The sequence below is a fragment of the Erinaceus europaeus genome, chromosome 10 (genome assembly GCF_950295315.1).
Source record: "Erinaceus europaeus chromosome 10, mEriEur2.1, whole genome shotgun sequence".
Classification (NCBI taxonomy): Eukaryota; Metazoa; Chordata; class Mammalia; order Eulipotyphla; family Erinaceidae; genus Erinaceus; species Erinaceus europaeus.
In genome coordinates, this window is record NC_080171.1 from 17,102,150 (window position 1) to 17,127,940 (window position 25,791).

At 42.1% G+C, this 25,791-nt stretch overlaps 2 protein-coding genes across 2 annotated transcripts; both read left to right on the forward strand.

The window, feature by feature from the left end:
* The first annotated feature begins 12,589 nt into the window (after positions 1–12,589).
* On the forward strand, positions 12,590–13,546 carry LOC103114437 (olfactory receptor 13C7). The gene has a single exon (XM_060198908.1). It carries the CDS (start codon positions 12,590–12,592, stop codon positions 13,544–13,546), a length of 957 nt encoding a protein of 318 aa, XP_060054891.1.
* A 9,273-nt stretch (positions 13,547–22,819) lies between these two features.
* Positions 22,820–23,779, forward strand: LOC103114435 (olfactory receptor 13C7-like). The gene has a single exon (XM_060198909.1). It carries the CDS (start codon positions 22,820–22,822, stop codon positions 23,777–23,779), a length of 960 nt encoding a protein of 319 aa, XP_060054892.1.
* The last annotated feature ends 2,012 nt before the right edge of the window (positions 23,780–25,791 follow it).

Consider the following 25,791-nt stretch of genomic DNA (forward strand, 5'->3'; position numbering starts at 1 on the left):
CCTGCACATCACGCAGATTTAAACTAGCCTCCACTGCACTGGAGGACGTTTTGGTGCTATGGTGTCTCTTCTCTTTCTTTGTCTCTTTCTATCTGCAAAAGTCTACCCACAGCATGAAGCCCCAGCAATCACCACAATAAAGAAATAGCAAACTGAAATGGGGAGATGACTCTTCCAAATCTTGCATGCTGTAGCTCTGGTTTCACATTCTGACATCATAAAAAAATTTATGCTATGCCCATTTTCAGTCAGTCCCCAACTCCAAGTCTAGATATCTATTGTCCTTACTTTCTAGAAGTATCCACTTATATCTAGAAAGATGTGTCTATTCCAGAGACTTCAGGTGAATGGATCCATAAAATATGTATCTTTCCAAGAATGAAATATTTAACTTAGCATATTTCTGACTCATCAGTTCTAACATATATCAGTGTTTTTTTTTTATCACATATAATAGTCCACTTTTAAAGGTTCACCATTCTGTGCTTACCTACCTATTGATAGACAGTGGCCCCAGTTTGGGGAAACTATGATTTCTTTGTTCATACATATGACACCTCTGCTGAACCAACTATTTTAATTCTTTCTATTCTAAACAGACAAAGAGAGAAAGAGAAAGAGAGAGAAGGTAGAGGGGTGAGGGGAAGAGAGAGAGAGACTGAGAGAGAGACTATAATACTACTCCACCATCTATGGCCTATTCCGGGTGCTGTCACACTCCCATGAGGTATCAAGAACCTAGAGCCTTGGACATGGTAATCTGAATAAGGTGCCTGCCTTACTGGGTGTGCTATCTCTTAGTATTGACTATCTGTGACTAGTACTGCTGTAAGCAGATTATGTACAAAACGTTATCTAAAATTGGTGTTGTGGATCTGTTTGATTATACACAACTACTTTTTTTTAAATAACTACATAATTTAAATTCCTATAAGCAATTTAGAGCAGTTTTAGTTTCTCCATATCCCTGATAATACTTGGTGTATGGAATCTTTTTGATGTAACTCTTGTAGTGAATATAAAAAAACAGCAGTGTTAATTTGAGTGTACTGGATGGCCTCTAAAGTTGAGAATAATTTTTGGTAATGACATTTTAATTAGAGGCCAGGGGAGAGCTCACTGGGTAGAGCACATACTTTGCCCTGGGTGAAGATGTCGGTGTCACCCCTAACCATCCCATGGTGAGATGACATGCTGATATTGCTTTAAGTGCAACATTTAGTAAATCAGTGTGCAGGAGCAGACTAATGCAATGGGGAAGTGTAAGACCCGTATTCCCTGAGTTACCCTGAAACTATTTTGAATGAGCATTTCAGTTCCAGAGTACCCCCACGAAATCATCTGAGTCTTGTCGCTATTGTACTTAAAACTTGTTTTTTAATTTTTAAGATATTCTCTTTATTTAAATTTTATTTATTTTTATTATTGGATAGAGACAGAAAGAAACTGAGAAGAGAGGGGTGTATAGAGAGGGAGACAGAGAGACACCTGCAGCTGTACTTCGTCACTCATGAAGCTTCCCTCTGTAGGTGGGTCCAGCGGCTTGAACCTGGATCCTTGAGCACTGGAGTGTGTGTGCTTAACCAGATGCACCACCGCCTGGTCTCTGTTGCAATTATACTTAAACTCAACTCCTTTGTCTATTCCATTTTAATTCTTTTATTCCATTATAGGTGTTCCAGAGAGCATTTCACTATAAATGATCTACAAATAAATCTCAGTCTCAGAATTAATTGCTTCAAAGTCTATTGCTTAAGTAACTCCATGTGTGAGTGGAAATCTTCTTTCATAAGAAAAAAATAAGGGAACTAGGATGCAGTGAGATAATATTTAAAAACAAAGGAAATAGGTGGCACAGTGGATAAAGCATCGGACTCTCAGGCATGAGGTCCTGAGTTCAATCCCCAGCAGCACATGTACCAGAGTGATGTCTGGCTCTTTCTCTCTCCTCCTATGTTTCTCATTAATAAATAAATAAATTAATTAAAAAATAAAGGAAATAAAACATCACCCCATAAATGTATATTCAATAAAATATATTTTAAAATAATATTTTTATTTATTTTTATTATCTTAATTTATTCATTGGATAGAGACAGCCAGAAATCAAGAAGATAAGGGGAGGTGGAGAGGGAAAGGGAGAGACAGAGAGACACCTGCAGCACTGCTTCACCACTTGCAAAGCTTTCCCCCTGCAGGTGGAAAGCTCAAACCTGGGGGCTCAAACCTGGATCCTTGTGTACAGTAACCTGTGTGCTCAACCAGGTTCACCACCACCCAGCCTCCCTCCAACACCCAATAAAAGTATATTTCAAGAATGAATTTATAATAAACGTAGTTTCAAATGAATAAAATCCAAGAGCATTAAGTTCTAGCAGATCTATATTATAAGAAATGCTAAAATATCTAAAATGGAAACATAAATCTTCCAGAAAGAAATGATTGGTAGAAAATGATTTCTTTTTATTTTAATTTCTTTATCATTGGTGCTACTTTTAAAGCAAGAAGTTTATAAATTATAGGCCTACTACTTTACTGAGTGTTGAGCATTACACCAGCTCCCCCTGCTGCATTGCTTGATGCTGTGGTCTATTTACATAATCACTGTTTTGCCTGAGACCCGCCCTGCCTGCAGGGTATTGGTTAATCCCATTGGTTAGAACCTTTGCAACAGCTGCTATGGAAGTTTTCTAAGGTCTTGCTCTTTTCTTTTCTCCACCCCCTCTCCTAGCCATTTCCTTTTCCCACTTGTCACTTACAGTTAAAGAGATATATAAAAAATGTTGTCTCTGACCAATAAAGGCATTGCATTGTGTTCCCGCTAGGCACGAGTTCCTGGTCTCTTCTCTCTCCCCCGCGACACAACCCTACAATTGAGAAATATAAAAGATGGGGAGATAAATGGAAATAGAGTGCAAAGTTTCTAAACTTAATATAAAGTGATAGGATATAATAAACACATGTGGTAATCACTTGGGCAATAACAAGAAAAATATAGCATAGTGATATAGTAAAAAATACCAACAGATAAATTAAAGTGATATTAGTTCTAAAACTTAATCAATCCAAAAATAATATAGAAAAGGAGTAACAAGAAAAAAACTAAATGAGATAAAAAAACCCTAAACCCAAGTGATCAAGTATTATATTTACTAGAAAGTACTAAGCATATTATCTGAAATAAAGAGACTATCAGGCTTAGTACACAAACGAGATTCAACTCCATGCAGAATGAAAGAAATAGAAATGCCCAAATAGGAACTATTCTAGCAAACAATAGTGGCAGGATTATACTGATATCAATAATTATTTATCGAAACACACATTCAATCTGATTTCCTTTACCTGAATTCCACCATTCCCAAGGAATCTCTTCATTTAGACAGAGAGAGAACATGACAGAGGAGGAGAAATATCCCAACAGTTAAGTCTCCCTTGGTACTTCCAATGTGGTGGAGGGTCTGAACCTGGGCTGCACACAAGACATAAGCCCTAACTGAGGAACATTCTTAATGACCAGAATTAAAATCTGTTTTAAGAAATAAAAACAGGACTGATGCAATAGCTCACTTAGGCAGAGTGCCTACTTTGTCATGTACACGATCCACGTTTGAACCCAGCCCCACTCCACTGGAGGAAGTTTCAGTCCCTCTGGCTTTGAGTTTTCTGTTTGAAAAACTCAGTCTGAAGAGTGAAACCTCAACAATGACAAAGCAAACAAACAAACAAATAAGAATGTATCATTAATAATACATTCAAAAATAAAATACTTATGAGAAAATTTAATATGTGCAAGATCTCAGAACTACCTATATTTAGAAGATCTAAAGGATGAAGAGCTAGGGCAGGGGTAGATAGCATAATGGTTATGCAAAGAGACTCTCATGCCTGAGGCTCTAGGGTCCCAGGTTTGATCCCCACACCCACCACCATAAACCAGAAAAGAGAATGAAGAACTATACCATGTTTATGGATTGAAAATCAATATTGTTGCCAAACTATTAAACTTCTACATTTGATTCATAGATTGACTACAATATTAATCATAATTCCAGCACGCTGTTTTTTTTCCTGTGGAAATGAAAACTTATTCCAAAATGTGTTTATATTGCAAAAAAAGTGAAAAGAAATATTAGGATAATATAAAACTACAAGAATCAAGGCCATATGAACCCGACCAAAGTAGATCAAAGGAATGAAACCCAAATATATACTGTTACTTGATATTATTTTAAAAGCAAAGAAATTCATCGGGGAAAGGAAATTATTTTCGAGACATGACACCAGAACAACTGGATGTACATGTGGGGGGAGAAAACTAACTTCAATCACTTACTCATTCCAGACACAAAAGTTAAATCTGTGTGGATCGTAGACCTAAGCCTGAATGCTAGCACCATAAAGTTTTTATCATAAAATAGAAAAACGCCTTTGTGACTGTGGGTAGGCAAAATCCCTTAAAATACTACATGTAAAGTAACATCCCAAAAAGGAAATGATAGAACTGATAAAAATGGAACACAGCTGCCCTGCTGTAGACACTATTAATAAAGTGAATATGCAGAGAATGTTAACACATATCTGATAAAGGATTTATACCCAGGGCTGGGTGGTGGTGCACCCAGTTAAATGCACATAGCACTACACACCAAGAGCTGTGCAAAGACCTGGGTTTGAGCCAACGCTCCCACCTGCAGTGGGGACACTTCTCTAGTAGTGAAGCAGGTCTGCAGGTGTCTATCTTTCTCTTTCCTTCTCTCAATTCCTACCTCTTTCCACTTAATTTTCTCTGTCCTATTGAATAAAATAGGAAAAGAAAAAAGAGGGGGGACATAGCCACCAGGAGCAGTGGATTTATAATGCTGCCTCCCAGCGATAACGCTAGAGTAAAAAAAAAAAAGACTTCCTTCCTTCCTACAACCCTCTCTCTCTCTCTCTCTCTCTCTATATATATATATATATATATATATATATATATATATAAACAAAAACAAAAAACTATATATATAGTTTTTTAAAAATATTTATTTTATTTATTTATTCCCTTTTGTTGCCCTTGTTGTCTTATTGTTATAGTTATTATTGTTGTCATAGTTGTTGGATAGGACAGAGAGAAATGGAGAGAGGTGGGGAAGACAGAGCGGGGGAGAGAAAGATAAGACACCTGCAGACCTGCTTCACCGCTTGTGAAGCGACTCCCCTGCAGGTGGGGAGTCAGGGCTCGAACCGGGATCCTCATGTTGGTCCTTGTGCTTTGCGCTTAACCTGCTGTGCTACAGCCCGACTCCCTATATAGTTTTTTTGTTTTGCCTCCAGGGTCATCACTGGGGCTCAGTGCTTACACTATGAATCCACTGCTCCTAGGGGCCATTTTTCTCATTTTGTTGTCCTTGTTGTAGTTGTTATTGTTATTGTTGTCGTAGCTGTTGTTATTGTTGGATAGGACAGAGAGAAATTGAGAGAGGAGGAGAGAAAGATAGACATCTGCAGACTTGCTTCACTGCCTGTGAAGCGACCACCCTGCAGGTGGGGAGCCAGGGGCTCGAACTGGGATCCTATTCCCACCCTTGCACTTTGCACCATGAGCGCTTAACCTGCTGCGCTCCTGCCCAGCACCCAACTCAATATATTTTTCAAACAACAACAAAAAATATATAATGAGCAAAATAACTGAGTTGACAATTCACAGTGGGAAATATGTAGAGGAACAAAGAGCTCATGAAAAATGGTCAATACTGTTGGTGATCAGGAAAATAAAAATTAAAATCACACTAACTTCCCACTCCACATCAACCAAAGTAGCTGGAATTTAATACACAACACCAAACATTAGCTAGGATGTGATGCCAACATAACATAAAACATAGCATAGCATAGCATAGCATAGCATAGCATAGCATAGCATAACATAACATAACATAACATAACATAACATAACATAACATAACATAACATAACATAACATAACATGTGTACAGTGGCACAAACACTTTCTCAAGCAGCAAGAATCACTGGGTGGGGGGTCAGGTTAGAGGTTGCTGTCACATTCTAGACGACATTAACATGGAATGGCGTGCCTCAACTGCGCTATGTCCTGATCCACGGTGTTGTTCACATCAGTGACATATTGAGGCTATGGAAGAAAGACATACTTATGTCTGAGATCTGTATCAATCTTTGTCCTCACAATGGCTTTCAAATTTCATCTATTCCTTGGTAGTGTCTTCATTTATTGTGAATCATTTTCCATTGCTTCAGATCTGACCAGAAATTGTCTCCATCATAAAATATCCTTGGGTTCAAAGCAGTTGTCCTGCCCTTGAGCTCTTGGTTTAGGAGCGCCTACTCCCGGGACTAGACAAACAGTTCACTTGGATATTGTACTGCTTTGCAGGGCTCCTTACACATTGAAGGAAGCTTGGGCGTTGTGGCATCACATTCTCTCTCTCTCCCTCCCTCCTGACCCCCCTTTTCTCCTGCTGCTCTATGTTTAGCTTTCAACAAAGGAAAAGGAGAAGAAACATTTGTGCCTACAGCCATTGATTCGATAATGCCACAAGCATTACTGTTCTAGATAATTCTTTTTTTTTTTTCAGTAATGGACCAACTTTTATTAGAAGGTATTTAAAATTTATTGGTTTAATAATGCTCATCAAGATAATAGGATAAGAGGGGTATAATTCCACACAATTCCTACCACCAGAGTTCCATATCCCATCCCCTTCATTGGAAGTTTTCTTGGTTTTTTTTTTTTTTTTTTTGTAGATTTTTTTTTTCAAGACTGGGAGCTACTCTCTGCCATAGTCCAACTTTCTAGGCCTCACTGGGCTAGCGTGGGGGTGCCTCTTCTTGGGCGTACTCTCTGGGTTGGAGAGATGGCGACTGGAGTCAGCCTGGGCTGCTACTCACTCAGCGACGTGGGAGAGATGACCCAGGAACAGAGCTGGTAGTGACGAGGTGATTCAATCCTCAGAAGTTTTCCTGTTCTTTATCCCTCTGGGAGAATGGACCCAGGATCATTATGGGGTGCAGAAGGTGGGAGATATGGCTTCTGTAATTGTCTCTTTGCTGGACATGGGGATTGACAGGTCAATCCCCATGCCCAGCCTGTTTCTATTTTTCCCTAGTGAGGCAGGGCTCTCGAGAGGTGGGGACTATAGGAGGTGAGATTTGGGGTCTCCATTTTGGAAAAAGTTAGTAGGTCTATTTTAGGTATTTTCCAAGGGACCCATGACTTTACTAATCTTTGCCTGAGCCTGACTGCTAACATGCAGGTGGGCTAACAGTGTTGTCTGAGGAGATCTAGATAATTCTTTTTTTTAAGTATTTTATTTATTTATTTATTTTCCCTTTTGTTGCCCTTGTTTTTTTATTGTTGTTGAAGTTATTATTGTTGTTGTTACTATTGTCGTCATTGTTAGATAGGACAGAGAAATGGAGAGAGGAGGGGAAGACAGAGAGGGGGAGAGAAAGACAGACAACTGCAGACCTGCTTCACTGCCTGTGAAGAGACTCCCTTGCAGGTGGGGAGCCGGGGGCTCGAACCAGGATCCTTAGGCCAGTCTTAGTGCTTTGTGCCACCTGCGCTTAACCTGCTGTGCTACCACTTGACTCCCCTAGATAATTATTATCTCTTTAGATGCTCTGTTCAAGAATTTAAAGCTTTTTGAATTTGTAGAAATGCAAGGCGGGCATATAAATGCTTCTCCAGATTATCTGTTAGGGGTCTGAGAGTAGAAAGTTCCAGCAGTAACTCAGGAAGGAAAGAAAAAGTTTTCCTAGAGTGCCTGCAGCATAATTGGGTCTTGGGGACATTGTCCCAGAAGTATGAAAAGTTTCCTGACTTGGTGTGATTCAATTTCTAAACTTTTAATCACTTCAGGGAACACAATAGTACCAATTATACTGTTGATTTCATAGTGGCGTCTACCTGTAGCGTTCATTCTTTGGAAGATGTTTGCCTAGAACATGGAACCAGGTAGAGTGAGAAGGACTTTCCCCCCTTCTTCCAATCAGAGGGACCCATCTCAACCTGGGCCTTTTGAGTTAACATTAATACTCCTGGCTCACAGAATGCTCTCAGGCTATAGGAACACTTTCCCAGTTGTTTCCTTGAAGAAGGTAAGTGGGGGTTTTTATAAAAGCAATCCTCCACCTTTATTAGCACAGTAGCATTGCCAGCATCTGATTCTCTAGCCCCCAATAGTCTGTGGTCTAGAGAAAGGAAGAAATAGAGATTTCAGTGATATCTCAGAAATTGAGGGCCACACAGAGGGAAAAATACAAAAACAATGTAGATGATTAGAAGCCTATCAGACCTTCTAGACTCATCTCATGGCCTTGCCTACTTCAGAGACACCCAAAACCTGGGATGAAAACTGGTCCGATGTTTCAGGACCTCTTCTTGTTCAACTCTAAGGAGCACTATTCACATTGTAGTCAGGGGATGGCTGAGGTCACCCTGAATTTACACAACAGGAGATACCATATTGCCTACAGAGATGACGGAGCCTCTTGGAGCTGTGCATTACTGTGGCCTGTCCTTGAAAACGGGCTCACGAAGAGAACATCCCAGACTTCCAGAATCTTTTTGATCCTTACTCAACAAGAACAACTCTTATTTATATTAGGGGGTGTGTGTTTTGGATTTCAGAAAACAAAGATTCTTTTTCTGAAAGTTTTTGCAGGGGGCTGAAGAGATAGCTTACTGTGTAAGGAAAATATTTTGCCATGCACATGTCCCAGGCTCCAGCTTGGTACCACATAGGAGTGTCACAGCACCAGGGGAAGCACTGGAGCTATGGTGTCTCTCCCCCACACTATCTCTCTATCTTTGAAAAAAAGAGATAGCTGGAACCAGTGAGATCACAAATGCATGAGCCCCTGGATCCTCTGCAGAAAGCATAAGAATATGAGCATCATTGACTTATTTCACCCCTATCATGAAGCAGAGTAATATGGGGGGTGGGGGGGGAGTTGGGTCTAGAGAAGGAAGTACTGAGGTCTGCACAACAGGTTAGAAGATTAAGCAGAATATAGCCCAAACCTTTGGGCTTAGAGACCTGGCGTTTTTCCACAAATTCCAAAGGGAAGGTAAACACCACTGTGGGGTTTCTGGTGGGGTGATCTCCAGGGGAAAGGTAACGGGCCGGTTCTTTCTAGAGTAAAGACATCGGGGAGACTGCAGCGTGCTCAGATCTCGTTTATTAGCAGGTGGACATGAGTTAAATAGAAAACCAAACAAAGGGAATTATTGAAATATGCCAGAAATTACAGGTTTCTTAAAGGTCGGCTTGCCCCTATGGTAGGGGACTGGTATGACAAGAATTGATGCAGATACATAAAGGTCAAGACAATTAGTCTCCTGATGCAGGCATTTAATTACCCAAAGGCATTTGAGGGGAGGAGAGGAGTAGAACCAGTTAAGGCAAAATAGAGAGAAGAGAAGCAAGGTTTGATGCAAATTGAGGACATCAAAGGGTACTGCTAGGAGTGTGTGATAAGGTGTGTTCTTCTGTGATCAGAAGGTAAGGTGACTGAGTAAGTGAATCTTAAAGTAGGTGGCCATGTGGCCTGCAGTTAATGGAGGGAAGTATTGGGGTTTCTGCGGGCTTGAGAGACTAACAAGGCAAGCTTAGTCTGGGAAACTTTTTCCCTCTTGGCTCACCTCTATGATGAGAGATACTTACCAGTGGGGTGTCTATCCAGACCTCCATCCAAGGATGGGAGAGCTCCCCTATGCTCTACCAAGCTATCACATAGTCCCAACACACCACCATATGCATGAGAGAACCCAGACTCCTTGAGGGTTTAACATTTTCTCATACTCCATATCTCTGTGTGGTCTAAGCATGTAATAAATTTGCTTTCATTAGAAGAGACTAGCTGGAGTAGAAATGCATTGTTGTAGTCAAGAAAAAGATCTGGGATGGGAAAGAAGGTTGAACTAGATTACTCAGGGAACATGACTGGTAATAGAACTTTAGTCTGAATGACATACTAACATCTGAATAAAAAAAAAACCACCAACCCTCCAGAACTGTTAAGTCCTCTGATCTTTATGTGGACATTTGCATAGAAGGAAGGTGATCTGGTAGAATGATAAGAAAACAAAACCTTGCTTTAGTTACCTAAGAGAAACAAATTTCAGAAGCTGTGATCCCTTGAGCATTTTTGGACGCAATCCTCTCTCTCTATGAATATTAGGTTCAGAGTAGGGGATATATGAGCTTCTCCAGATTATGAAGTTACCCTGGAGTCCTCCACCCTTTTCCTTGCAGCTCCCAGAGCTGGTCTCCGTTTAGGTCTAAAGGTCTAGCTGGATTCAATATTACCAAAACCATCTTCCTTGACTCTTATTCCCTTCAAGACTCTAAGTGCCTTTCCAAATGTTCTAGTCTCTCCTGAACCCTTATATTTTTTTCCTCCCTGCCAAATTGTGAGCTCATTTTAACTTGAGCCCTGAATCATCTGTTCCCCATAGAAAATGTCATCCAAACACTGGGGATTAACAAGTGTTTCTGTGGATCAGTTCAGAAATGGATGGGGTATGGAATGACTTATCAACACCCATGTCCATCGGAGAGGCAGGTACAGAAGCCAGACCTTCCTCCTTCTGTGCTTTATAAAGACTTTTGGTCCATACTTCCAGAGGGATAAATAATAGGGGAATTTCTTGGCGGGGGGAGATATGGAACTCTGGGGGTGGGAATTGAATTGTATGGAATTGTATTCCCCCTTTTTACAAATTTTTATTTATTTATTTATTTATTTATTTTTCCTCCAGGGTTATTGCTGGGCTCAGTGCCTGCACCATGAATCCACCACTCCTGGAGGCCATTTTTCCCCCTTTTGTTGCCCTTGTTGCCGTAGCCTCGTTGTGGTTATTATTATTACCATTGTTGATGTTGTTGTTGTTGGATAGGGCAGAGAGAAATGGAGAGAGGAGGGGAAGACAGAGAGGGGGAGAGAAAGACAGACACCTGCAGACCTGCTTCACCACCTGTGAAGCAATTCTCCTGCAGGTGGGGAGCCGGGGGCTCGAACTAGGATCCTTACGCTGGTCCTTGCGCTTTGCACCACATGCGCTTAACCCACTGCACCACCGCCCGACTCCCTTACTTATTTATTTTTACAAATTTTTATTTCTTATTGATTTAATAATGATTGACAAGACCATAGGATAAAAGGAGTACAATTCCACACAATTCCCACCACCAGAGTTGTGTATCCCATCTCCTCCATTGGAGACTTTCCTATTTTTTATCCCTCTAGAAGCATGGAGCCAGGATTGTTATGGGGTGCAGAAGGTGGAAGGTCTGGCTTCTATAATTGCTTCCCTGCTGGACATGGGTATTGACAGGTCAATCCCTATGCCCAGCCTGTTTCTATCTTTCCCTAGTGAGGCAGGGCTCTAGAGAGATGGGGTTCTAGGACACATTGCTGAGGTAATCTACCCAGTGAAGTCAGATTGATGTCATGGTAGCATGTGCAATTTGGTGGCTGAAAAAGCATGATGATATAAAGCAGAACAAATCATTTAATAATTAGGAATTTAAAGGTAAGATTATAGCATTTAGGGTCTCCATTTTGGAAAAATCTAGTAGGTCTATATAAGTCACATTCCAAGGGGCCCATGGCTTTACTAATTTTTGCCAAAGCCCCACAACTAACAGGCAGTGGACTAAATATATATCCCACAATCTTGTCAATAATTATTAAATCACTAAGAATAATAAAAAAGAAATGGATGACTAGATGGACAGAGGGTGTAAAGTCCAGGAATTAGTGTTGCCAACAAAGTTCTTGGGGATGGTGAGAACTGTGGAATTATGTTCTTCTTTATGAGAAAGAAGTAGAGAAGAGATGAAGTGAAGGTTTACAACTTGTTTCACAAGTAATCTTCATAAAGTGGAGATGTGAAACACACTCGAGGTCACTGTTCTGATAAATAAGTAGTTATTAAGATGAATTGCCATATGGGATAAAGAACCACTATAGTGAGTGTACTATACCTCTGATGAAATGTACCAAATTATCAAAATCATCAATTTATGCCTTTAAAGTTATGTGTCTATTGAAAGAGAGTAGAACACCATTCAATTCTGGCTTATAGTGGTACTGGGGATCAAACAGGAAACATCCAGGACTCCAGCCATACAGATTTTCTCTCTCTCTTTTTCTATTTTTTTATTATTATTTTTAACCAGAACACTGCTCAGCTCTGATTTATGGTTGTGCAGGGGATTGAACCTGGGCCTTTGAAGCCTCAGGCATGAGTGTCTCTCTGTATCACCATTATGCTATCTATTCCTGCCCTACATATTCTCTGCTGTCTCTAATGCCTGGCATAATTATTTTTAAATGATAGCAATGTCCTATGGCCTTAAAATAATTTCTGATCTTATTATTTTTTTCCTAGGAAATAGCAACTACAGACTCTCAAAAGTGTTTTTTGGCCACTTAAAATTTCTGGAACTTTTAGGATTTCTGGAACTTTAGGCAAGATGCCCTGAAAATATACAATGCAAGGAAACTTGAGTCGTCTCAATCTTTGAGTAGTTTCTTCAATTGGAAGAGGAGACACGCAATGGAAAAGGACAATGAGACTGTCTCTGTAACAGAATTTATTCTCCTGGGGCTCTCTGCTCACCCCAAGCTGGAGAAAACCTTCTTTGTGCTCATCCTGCTGATGTACCTGGTGATCCTGCTGGGCAACGGGGTCCTCATCCTGGTCACCATCTTTGACTCCCGCCTGCACACACCCATGTACTTCTTCCTGGGGAACCTCTCCTTCCTGGACATCTGCTACACCACCTCCTCTGTGCCCCTCATCCTTGATGGCTTCCTGACCCCCAGGAAAACCATCTCTTTCTCAGCCTGTGCTGTGCAGATGTTCCTGTCCTTTGCCATGGGGGCCACAGAGTGTGTGCTCCTGGGCATGATGGCGTTTGATCGCTATGTGGCCATCTGCAACCCCCTCAGGTACCCCGTGGTCATGAGCAAGGCTGCCTGCGTGCCCATGGCTGCCAGCTCCTGGATGGCTGGAAGTGCTGCCTCCATGGTTCAAACATCCCTTGCAATGAGGCTGCCTTTCTGTGAGGACAACGTCATCAACCATTTTGCCTGTGAGATCCTGGCTGTCCTGAAGCTGGCTTGTGCTGACATCACCATCAATGTGATCAGCATGGGGGTGACCAATGTCATCTTCCTCGCAGTGCCAGTGCTGTTCATTTTTGTCTCCTATGTGTTCATCATCGCCAGCATCCTGAGGATCCCCTCAGCTGAGGGCAGGAAAAAGGCCTTTTCCACCTGCTCTGCCCACCTTACTGTGGTGGTCGTCTTCTATGGAACCATCCTCTTCATGTATGGGAAGCCCAAGTCCAAGGACCCACTGGGAGCAGACAAACAGGACCTTTCAGACACACTCATCTCCCTTTTTTATGGACTTTTCACTCCCATGCTCAACCCCATCATTTATAGCCTCAGAAACAAGGATGTGAAGGCTGCTGTGAAGAATCTATTGCATCAGAAACTCTTCACATAGTGATGACAGAGGACAGATGTCCTTGTAACTCAGTTGTCACCCAGGAATCTCAGAAGAATGTGTCTCCCACAGCATGTATATATGATGATTGATTACTGGAAAACTGAGTGGAGAACTTTGCTGTTACTGGGACAATTTATTTCCTTGCTTATTTTTCTTTCTTTTTTCTTTTTTAAATATTTATTTATTTACTATCTTTTGTTGCCTTTGTTGTTTTATTGTTGTAGTTATTACTGTTGTCATCGTTGTTTGATACGACAGAAAGAAATAGAGAGAGGAGAGAGAAAGACAGACACCTGCAGACCTGTTTCACAGCCTGTGAAGCAACTTCCCTGCAGGTGGGGAGCTAGAGGCCCAAACCAGGATCCTTCAGCCGGCCCTTGCACTTTGTACCACCTTTGCTTAACCCAGTGTGCTACTGTCCGACTCCCACTTATTTTTAATCAAAATGCTGCCCAGATATGGTTTATGGTGGTGCTGGGGATTGAAGCTGGGACTTTGAAGTCTCAGGCAGGAAAGTCTTTTGCATAACTATCATGCTATCTCCCCTGCCCACTTTAGCAATTTTTAAAAGCAAGCAAACCTAAAACCAGGTGTGTGTGTGTGTGTGTGTGTGTGTGAGAGAGAGAGAGAGAGAGAGCGAGAGAGAGAGAGAGAGAAAGAGATGTGAGGATTCAAGACCCTGCTCTGGAAAGGAAGCATTCAAGACTGTGGGGGCCACAATTTCATGATATGAATGTTTAAAAATCCATCTTGATTATAGACAAAAATGCACACCATAGTGTGTGTGTGTGTGTGTGTGTTTTACAGGCAGGACTGAAATGAGAATGGAGCTAGTGCTTTCTCTTTCCCTGAGAATCTGAGGAGTTGGGACAAAGAATTTCCTTTTCTCTTCTTTTCTCTTTTCTTTTTTTCCTTTCCTTTCTTATCTTCCACCCCCTCTCTCTACCTCTCTCTTTTACCAGAGTAGTATTGCTCTGACTTGTGGCGGTGCTGGAGATTGAATCTGGGACCTCAGAGCCTCAAGCATGAACTAATCTGGTCTTCACCGCCGCCTGGCAAGCAAGCTGGATCCTGTAGTTTGTGTGCAGATGACCTTAGTCTGGGAGCACTTCTAATGGCACCTGGTTTTAAGTTTCCTGGTTCTTCTGTCACCCTTAAGTCTTAAGACCTTCTAGTTTGGAGAGCTATGGGACGGGCCTGCAAGAGGAACAAAGGGGGGTGCCTGCCAGGCTAGCTTTGCGGGCGGGAGAGAAATGACCAGGGACTCATGGCTGAGCTGGGAACGCAGTTCAATCTTTATTGAGTGGGAATGCAGTTCGATCTAGCTATCTCTAATCACAATCCTGTCCTATATATATCTCCTGAGGCGGAAGTGTCAGGTCAGAAGAGGATGTACGTCGATAGGGGGTGGGGAGAAGGAAAAAGCGCAGGAACCAGTGGGGATTAAACCAATGAAAACAGTGATTATGTAAATAGACGACAGCGTAAGTAATACAAACGAACCCTATGTGATGATCAAAACAGAAGGCCTTATAAGCAGAATTTAGAAGCATACCAACAGGTGCCATGGCTGTCTGAGGGGACATTGGCATGAGGATGATGAAACTGACCTGTAGAAGATGGAGCTGGAGCCAGGCAGTGGTGTACCTGGCTGAGTGCACACATTACAGTGTAGAAAGACTCAGGTTCAAGCCCCCAGTCCCCCTCTGTGAGGGGGAAGCTTCACAAACAGTGACGTAATGCTACAAAAATCTCGCCTTCCTCCCCACCTACTTTTCTGTTTATATCCAAAATTAATTAAAAAAGAAGATGAAGTCAGCTTGCCTGATGGAGGACCACTGAAACCAATGAAACAGCAAGGCAGGGCCAGTTCATCAGGCCTCTTACCAGAGGGGCTCAGAGGTGCGGCACATAAAGGGCCAAAGGGAGGCAAAACTCATTTCTTTTTCTCTTTCTTTCTTTAGAGAAAAAGATGTCCATTTCCCCACCCCACCTCAAGAATTAAAAGCAGTGTTGTGCCATGTGTGATGACACAGGTACCACCTGGGGCCTCAGGCCTGTGAGACCCAGGTTCTCCTCATTGAGTCAACTCCCCAGTTGCAAAATATTCTGAATAAAACCAACAAACAAGTGAACAAACATCTCCCCGCAGACCTCGCTTTCAGGCCCTGAGCTCCATTCGTCAAGCACAAGGCCAAGCACTCTTTTTGGTCCTACATGTGCCCAGTTCAAATCCAGGCAGAAACACACGAGTACTGGCTGTGTGGCATCTCAGGCGCCCCAGAAACATGTTCCTGCTTCATCTTCCTTGCCAAACCAGTTTTATCCATCCTCTATGAGCTTGCCTTTCTCTATTGAGTACAAAGCCCACCCTTTTTGGTTCACTATAGGGAAAGGATAACATCCACCTGGCACAAACTCTACCCAAGTCAAGGATTAACTTGAAAAGGAAGCATGCTGGCAGAGCAAACTTTCTTTTCAATATACTTCATCCTGCTAATTTGAAGTGAAAGAACTGTAGGAAGATGGGATTGGTGAGGGAGCAGTGACAGAACACACAAGTGAGACCCCGAAGTTCCATCTGCTGTGATACAAACAAACAAACAAAGCCACTTCTTTTAAGAAGACCTGGGAGGACCTGGGAGAGGGCTCAGTGGGTAAAGGGGAGGCTTTGCAAACCTGAGGCCTCAGGTTCAATCCTTAGAATTTCCCATGTCATTGTGGCTCGCGCTCTCTCTCTCTCTCTCCTTTCTCTTTGATTAAATAAATGAGTCATTAAAGGAAAAAAAATAGGGGCTATGTGGTAGCTCCCCAGGAGGAGCACATACTTTAGAGCTGGGTTCAAGCACCTGCACAGAGAAAGCTTCACAAGTGACGGAGCAAGTAGTTCTGCAGGTCTCTCTCTCTCTCTCTCTTTCTCCCTCCCTCCCTTCCTCTCTTTCCCTCCCTCTATCCAAAGTGGGGGAGGAAGGAAAAAAAGAAAGGAAAAATGGCCACTGGGAATAATGGAACTGGGAATAATGTAATAATAACTGTAATAATGCTCCAGGTACAACCTTTGTGGCAAAAATCAACCAATCAACCGCTACCAAGACTGTAAGTGGGTGGGGAGCTAGCAGGGCTTGTTTGCACAGAGTCCCAGGATTGCACATGCTCTGGTCTCTCACTCTCTTTATCATAACAATAAAGGTCAAAAATAAATAAACCTTTTCAATAAATACAGACTGCTTGGTTCCCCACCCAGATCCTTTGGCGGGAGCCAGAAATATGTGCCTTTAACTGCTGCGACCTACTGGTAGACAGTCCTCAGCTGCCTGTCAGCTCCAGAAGAGCATTGACTCATCCAAAGCCACACCCTTTCCTTGGGGCAGTGTGTTTATAGAGCCAAACTTATGAAGGTATATGACTGTCTTGGCCCTACTCAGGACAGTTTTCAGGGTCATTCCTGGATCCGAAGTCCCCTGAAAGGCATGGTTAAAGCCTTGCTGAAACTACATCCCAGCTCAGTGTCTCCCTTTGCCCAATCCTGCTTCCTTATCCTTCCTCCCCCTCCCTGTGTTGACCCCAGGAACACTTCCTAGAAAACCTGTGTCCTCACCACCTCAGAGTCTAGTTCCTGGAAAACTCAAACTGCAACCTCAGACAAACTCCAGTAATCGAGTAATAAGTCTGTTCTTTTGTCAGAATCTACTGGTGCTGGCAAGACAGCAGAATCTATAAAACAGATAAGACTGCCATGTTATGTTAACACCAACAAGGCTGGAATCAGACTTGCTTAGAATATAGCTCCCTGATTTACCAAGGCTGTGACTTTGAAGCTTGCTTCATAGTGCAGATAAATTCTCTGAAATCTCCCCACTCTGCCTTACTTCAGTAATTCCCATTCTTTTTCTTGTCATGAAACACATGGAAAATAACAGAATCTGGGGCCAGGTGGTGGCACATCAGGTTGAACACACGTGTTACCATGCACAAGGACCTAGGTTCAAGCCCCTTGCTCCCACCTGCAGAGGGAAAGTTTCATGAAAGCGAAACAGTACTACAGGTGTCTCTCTTCCCTTCTATCTCTCTTTCCCCTCTCATTTTCTCTCCACATCTATCCAATAAAATAAAAATAAAATTTGAAAAAAAGAAAGAAAAAGAAAGAAGGAAAGAAAGAAAGAAAGGAAGGAAGGAAGGAAGGAAGGAAGGAAGGAAGGAAGGAAGGAAGAACAGAGCCTGTATGGTACCCACTTAGGGTAAGAAGAGTCCATTCCTGGCCGAAGATAAATTACTTGGAGGCTTATTCACAGCACTCCTGCTTTGTGAGCATGAGGGAATGTAACATTGCACAGCTAGAGTTCAAGGCAAACTAGCGAGAAAGTCCAACCAGAAGCAAATGTTCCCTCCTGTATAGGAGGGAACTGATAGGCCAGCCATGCCTCTTCTCCTGGCCACAGATGACTAGACATGACCCAAACAAGGTTAATCCTATTTCCTTTCTAAGGTTTTTGAAATTTAAATACAGGCACTTGTTAGTAACTTAGGGGGCATTATAACTGTGAGGGCATGTCAAGGCTATATGCCTTTCAGGAGAGAAAATTAGCCTGAGGAGAGAGATAACTAGTTATTTAAACACAAAGAGAACCTTACCCACATGAAAACAGAAATTGCAATATAGGAGCTTAGATGGGAAAAGTCTTAAGAAGAATCTTTTTTTTTTTTAATTTTCCCTTTTGTTGCCCCTTTTTTTATTGTTGTTGCAGTTATTATTGTTGTTGTTATTGATGTCATCCTTGTTGGATAGGACTGAGAGAAATGGAGAGAGGAGGGGAAGACAGAGAGGGGGAGAGAAAGACAGACACCTGCAGACCTGCTTCATTGCTTGTGAAGCAACTCCCCTGCAAGTGGGGAGCCGGAGGCTCGAAGCGGGATCCTTATGCTGATCCTTGCCCTTTGCGCTGTGTGTGTATAACCCTCTGCGCTACCGCCTGACTCCCACTAAGAGGAATCTTAATGTCTACTTTTATAAAACTGTAGTGTCTGTATTTCCTATAAATTGTCAATTAGACCTGATCCTTAAGAGTTATTTTTTTGGAGGGGTGGCTGAGTGGTGATGCACTTGGTATAATGCACATATTAGAGTGCACAAGGACTCAGGTTCACACCCCCAGTTCCCATCTGCAAGCAGGAAACTTCCTGATTAGAGAAACAGTGCTGCAGGTGTCTCTTTGTTTCCCTTTCTCTCTATCCTCTTTGCCCCTTCAATTTCTCTCAGTATCTGTCAAAAGTAAATAAATAGAAAAAAATGTTTTTAAAGTTATTTTCACTTAATTCATACCTTCTGATGGCTTTTTTGTATGTTGACATGTTCTGAGTTCAACATTCACAGTTCCCCTCCAGATTAAGAAACAATTTATTCTAAGGAACTATTATTTCCTATTGTGGGAGATAATATTCACTTATTGGATAGCAACAGAGAAACTGGGTGGGGGAGATGGAATATATATTCTATCTGCCAAGACTCCTTTGGATAGTCATAACAGTATTCAAGGGCTGTACAAATTTATCAACTTAAAAATCAGCATTTAATATTTTCCATGAAGCAAGCTTCTAGATTTATTGAATTTCAAGTCGCAACTTGTGGTTGCCTCAGCAGGGCCAGACCAAATGACTTTAGCCTGTGGATTGGATATATATATATATGGAGAGAGAGAGATACAACACTTGCTTCACCATTCATGAAGCTTTCCCCCTGCAAGTGGGGACTGGGACCTTGAACCTGGATCCTTGCACATCTCATGTGTGTGCTCTACTCAGTGCACCATCACCTGGCATACTTAGAAATCAAATCTGAGTGTTGCAGTCACTACTGAGTTTCTAGGACTTTTATGTATCTTGCAGTGTCTAACAATGCTTCATGAGATTAACATTTGAATTGAAAAACTGAGTGAAATAGATTGCTGTCCCAGTGTGGGTGCGGCTCATTTAATTACTTGAAGGCCTGGATAGAACAAAAAAGCTTAGCTAAAGTGACTGCCATCAAATTAGAACATTCATTTCCTCGCCAACATTATTTCCTGTATTATTTTATCTTGGCCTTACACTGATGAAATGTCCCCTTTTGTTTCCAAGCCTAGCTGCTTAAGGTCACCCGTTTCATCCCACCTAAAGACACTTATTTTACTGTGGTCCAGGCTAGGTAATGGTGCACCTTGGTTAAGTACTAAGCACAAGGACTCACAAAAGGATCCGGTTCCAGCCCCCAGCTCCCCCTCTCCTCCCACCTGCAGTGGGGACACTTCCCCAGCAGTGAAGCATGTCTGCTAGTGTCTATTTTTATCTCCCCTGCCTCCTTCAATTTCTCTCTGTCCTATCCAATAAAATGGGGAGAAAGGCTGCCAGGAGTAATGGATTCCTAGTGCTAGCACCAAGCCCCAGCAATAACCCTGGAGGCAAAAAAAAAAAAAAGGCATTTTATTTTGGCCTGTAGCTGTGCATGGAGAGCAGGACTTGATGAGTGTTTAAAAGCACTTCTTCTTCTAGTGTTTGCCCTTCTTCTGTAGCCAGTAGCCAGTCAACAGTGTCAGGTTGAGCCTGGTATAAAGTTTCGAGACCTCCTTTTAAAAGCACTGAAAAGGCTGGGAAGATAGCATAATGGTTATGCAAAAGTCTTTCCTGTCTGAGGCCCTGAGCTCCCAGATTCAATTCCCAGAACAGCTCTAAACCAGACCTCAGTGGTGCTCTCTGGTAAAAACAAAAATCAAGAGCAGAAAGCAACCAACACCCTCCACTGCTAGTTCTGCTGGATGCCTGGTACCTGGCCACACTGACAGCAGTGACAGATGTCTTCAGAGGGGGCGAGCACAATCACTAGTTCTTGGTCCTGGGTAAATCTGACCCCAACAGTTTTTCTCTTTAACTAATAATCTAGATTTGTGCGTGGAAGTTACAGAGTTTAGTGATAACCAGGCATGTTTCCCACAACAGCGCTGAGACATGTTCTTTCTGCCAAGACTCCTTTGGATAGTCATAACATTATTCAAGGGCTGTAAAAATTTATCAACTTAAAAATCAGCATTTAATATTTACTATGAAGCAAGCTTCTAGATTTATTGAATTTCAAGTCGCAACTTGTGGTTACCTTGGCAGGGCCAGACCAAATGACTTCACCCGTGGATTGGATATCCTCTGGCCCTACCAAGGAAACCCAGAACAGGAATGCATGCAGATGCACACAGGAAAGACTTTTAGATATCTTTTTTTTTCTCCCTTAGATAGAAATAGGCAGTGAGGCAGAGACAGAGAAAGAGAATGATAGGGGAAAGATGAACAGAGGGCTCTGAACTAACCCCATCAGGACCTGGAGAAAGAAGAGGAACAAGGGAAGGATATTTGGAAGTAGTAACAGATGTAGGTGTGAAAGGAAGAGAAGACAGGACCATGGGGGGGGGGGAAGAAAAGGGCAAATATTTATAAATATAGATAGATAGTTACAGAAATAATAATAGTTAACTCATATCTGTAACCTTGGGACAACTAATGCAGTTTCCAATGGAGGGGATGGGGATACAGAACTCTGGTGTTGGGAACAGTGCAGAATTATACCTCTGTCACCTTATAATTTTGTGAATCAATATTAAGTCACTAATAAAATTAAATAACGAGAGAGAGAGAGAGAAACCACAACACCAAAGCTTTCTTCAAGTGGGGGCTCAAACATGGCAAAGCAGCGCACTACGTGAGCTATTTCACCAGCCCGAGAAAATCTTTTAAACGACTGGCCTCTTTCAGGCCCATATATGCTACGTCTGTGAATCTGTCATGGTGCCATCTAGGGCCAGATGCACTTATGACATCTCTAATGCATAATTCAGGGTTTGTTTGCTGAGACACAGACTAGGGAATTCCATTCCAATAATATCTGCTTCTTTCCATTCTCATGACTCTAAACTTAGAAATGGAAAATGTACTGTTCTCTGCTGTTGACTTCATGTTTGTTGAGGGCTACCATGGACTCTAGGTGAGGTTTCTGTCCCCTACCCTCTAATTTCCAGTTACTCAACAAGGTGAGTAAGAAGCCAACCCAAGAAGAGGTACAGCATGAGGTCTTGAGTTCAAACCTGGCATAACATATGCTTGAATGATATTCTGGTTCTCTCTTTAGCCCTCTTTCTGTGTGTTTCTGGTGAGATTTTTTTTAAAAGCCTTAAAAAATAAAAATAAAAACAGTTTTTTTTAAAAAAAAATGTTTTAAGAAGTGAGGAAAGAAAGTCTTTATGGAAGAATACAAAAAAAAAAATAATAATTGGATCTCAGGGACATATTCCCAGATGATTGAAAAGTTTCTAAACTTTGTTGCTTCAATTTCTAAGCTTCAAATCACTTTAGAGACTAGAATAACGCCAACAGGGGAGTGGTATTTAAAGGGCTTCACATATGCAGTGGGTAGTCCTCTGTGGATTTTGCTTAAACAGAGAATGAAGACAAGAAAACCTTTACTCATTTCAGGTTCTAATGCCTCTGGCTGATGTTTTCAACCAGATTTGTTATTTTCAGCCTCTGGACTATATCAGACTTCAGAGAAGTTATTTTCTTTATCAACCTATTTATGAAAAAGGTAAGAAATCACTTTAAAAAGAATATGTAAACTCTGGAGAGCCCTGCCTCATTCCTGGCATCATTCCTTGTGATAAAGTGGCATGGGGGGAGGGGGATTTGGAAGAAAGGGAAAAATTTGGACAGCTGTGTCATGACAGAAAGTCCAAAATGAGGAATATATGAGAATGTTTAGTTCTAGGATGAAGTATCTCTAAAAATAAATAAATAAATAAACCCTTCCAAAGTGAATATTAAGGAACAGAAGCCTAAAAGGAAGGAGACATATTTCTCTGCATTGAGGGGCTGACAATGGCCCAAGCTTTTGATGAGAACTTTAGAGGAGTCTGGCAGAAAAGTGAAGGACCTGGGGGCTCAAACCAGATCCTTGTGCAGGTCCTTGCGCTTTGCGCCACATGCGCTTAACCCGCTGTGCTACCACCCTACTCTCATATCCAGTATTTTTTAATACTATCTTTTTCCTCCTTTACAATTTTCTCTCAGACAATCATCAAGCCCCCTCAGCTTTCCCTTCATTCATTCCTTGTAGCAACAAAGAACATGTCCTAGATTACCAGAGTATTTCTCCAGCTAATTGCTAACAAGCTCCCTCACTGGCTTTTTGTTCACTTCAGCATCAGAGGATGATGCAAATGGCATTCTGAGATCCTGAAGGTGACATGTCGATGTGCCATGGACAGGTCCAATGTAACCTCCTCCATGGTAGGGTTTCTTCTCCTGGGGCTCTCTGCTCACCCCAACCTGGAGAAAACCTTCTTTGTGCTCATCCTGCTGATGTACCTGGTGATCCTGCTGGGCAACGGGGTCCTCATCCTGGTCACCATCTTTGACTCCCGCCTGCACACACCCATGTACTTCTTCCTGGGGAACCTCTCCTTCCTGGACATCTGCTACACCACCTCCTCTGTGCCTCTTGTACTAGACAGCTTCCTGACCCCCAGGAAAACCATCTCTTTCTCAGCCTGTGCTGTGCAGATGTTCCTGTCCTTTGCCATGGGGGCCACAGAGTGTGTGCTCCTGGGTATGATGGCATTTGATCGCTATGTGGCCATCTGCAACCCCCTCAGGTACCCTGTGATCATGAGCAAGGCTGCCTATGTGCCCATGGCTGCCAGCTCCTGGGTGGCTGGGAGCACCACAGCCATGGTGCAGACATCCTTAGCAATGACAATGCCCTTCTGTGGGGACAATGTCATCAACCATTTTGCCTGTGAGATCCTGGCTGTCCTGAAGTTGGCCTGTGCTGACATCACCATCAATGTGATCAGCATGGCAGTGGCCAATGTGGTCTTTGAGGGCATCCCAATTCTCTTCATCTCCTTCTCCTATGTGTTCATCATTGCCACCATCTTGAGGATCCCCTCGGCTGAGGGCAGGAAAAAGGCTTTTTCTAACTGCTCTGCCCACCTCACTGTGGTGGTCATCTTCTATGGAACCATCCTCTTCATGTATGGGAAGCCCAAGTCCAAGGACCCACTGGGGGCAGATAAGGAGGACCTTTCAGACAAACTCACCTCCCTCTTCTATGGGGTGGTCACCCCCATGCTCAACCCCATCATCTACAGCCTCAGAAACAAGGATGTGAAAGCTGCTGTAAAGAATTTGGTGTTTCAGAAACACATCCACCAGTGATGGCGGATATAACCCCTGCACCTGACTCTGCACCCTCAGCTTCATCTAAATATATGTAGGGAAATTCACATACACTGTTATTGCATAGAATAGCTCACTGTGGACAGGAAACATATAATGTGACCTTTCCATCTTCTTCAGTAAGCAATTCTGTCAAAGGATATTCTTGTTCATATATGTTATAATTACTCTCTGAATGAATACCAAATGCAATTAAATCAATTAAAGTAACACCTATGTTATATTATTTAACTCAGGAAAGACTGTAGTCTGTAGGCCTATACTTCTTTTGGTCCTTGGCTTCTTTCTCTGAAGATAGTTGAATAGATCCTTACTTTTATGTCATCTTTCATCTTTCTTACCCACATTACAATTCACAAATATTTGTATTTACTTCTCCTAAGTGTTTCTTTGCCTGTATTGTCATGTAGGTTCTTAAAACTATTTCTCAAGTTGTTGCTTTCAGTTTCCACAATTACCTCTTTCCCTCACTCTGGTTAAGGCATCAACAGAAAGTCATTCACACTCTTGGAGCAACTAATTCAAAAGTCGAAGGCACAAGTCTTTTTCTTTACAATTTTGAAGTGGGCTTTCATTCCTGATTTCTGTTCTTAGACAGCACTGGTTTTCAGTGGGTCATTGGGGTCATGTAGAAATTAAGGGGAAAATGAATTCAATTAGCCATTTGATCTCACTTGATCAAATATGCAGCCAAATAATAACCACACTGGCTTTCTACCTATGAATCCCTATAGCCACACAGGGATTGTGGGGAGAAGGAGATAATGCTCTCCAAGAGATAAGTGAATAATTGTTAATACTGTGGCATAAATTATTAGTTAATAATAAGGGGCCAGGAGGTAGTGCACATGTTACAGTGCACAAGGACCCGGGTTCAAGCCCCTGGTCCCCACCTGCAGGAGGAAAGCTTCACGAGCAGTGAAGCAGAGCTGCAGGTGTCTCTCTGTCTCTCTCCCTCTATCATCCCCTTCCCTCTTGATTTCTGATGGTTTCTATCCAATAGGTAAATATAATTTTAAAATTAAAAAAAAAAAAGTCCTTTGGCCAACTGACTGACCTGAGAGCCTAACTGACAGATTTCCCAAGAACCTTTGCGTGGCACATGTCTCAAGTCAGTCATGCCAACTTTCATCTATGCAAATCACAAGTCACCACAGAAACGTGAACTGGCTAATCACGTAGGGCTTTAAATGGAATGTTTGTTCATGCTGGTTCTTTCTCACTGTCTGGCCACGTGGAGAAACATGCCATCTGTTGGGGGTGGGGTGGGGTGGGTAGTGAGATTATTTTCTCTCCATCCCTTTAAATCTGTCAGTTCAACCAAAAAGCACTTTGACTTCTGTTTTACCTCTCTGAGTAAATAATTCCTCAATTATTCTCCAATTCGAACATGATCCTGATGGGAAAATTTCCCTTTTGGGCATGTCCATTCCACATCTCACTTGAATAAATCCTAATAAATTTACTTCTTCCCATAACCTTGTCTGATGACTTACTTTTTTTTCCCAACTTTGTGGCCTCACTATTACCTGCCCAAACTACTACAATTCACATGATTGGGGAAGAACTCTAGGGAACTCCCAGTAGTTATGGATCTGGAAGTCCAGGTAAAAGAATAAGCTATGTAGAATACATATAATAGTTGGTTAAAACTTTTATTCCAGTGGAGAGAAACCTACAACCAAAACAAACAACCTTTCTTAAAAGAGATTTAAGAATGACAATTGAATGTAGTGCAAAGCGCAAGGACTGGCATAAGGATCCCGCTTCGAGCCCCTGACTCCCCACCTGCAGGGGAGTCGCTTCACAAGCGATAAAGCAGGTCTGCAGGTGTCTATCTTTCTCTCCCCCCTCTGTCTTCCCCTCCTCTCTCCATTTCTCTGTCCTATCCAACAACAACAATGACATCAATAATAACAACAACAAAAAAAAACAAGGGCAACAAAAGGGAAAATTAAAAAAAAAAAAAAAAGAATGACAAGTCCGGAGGT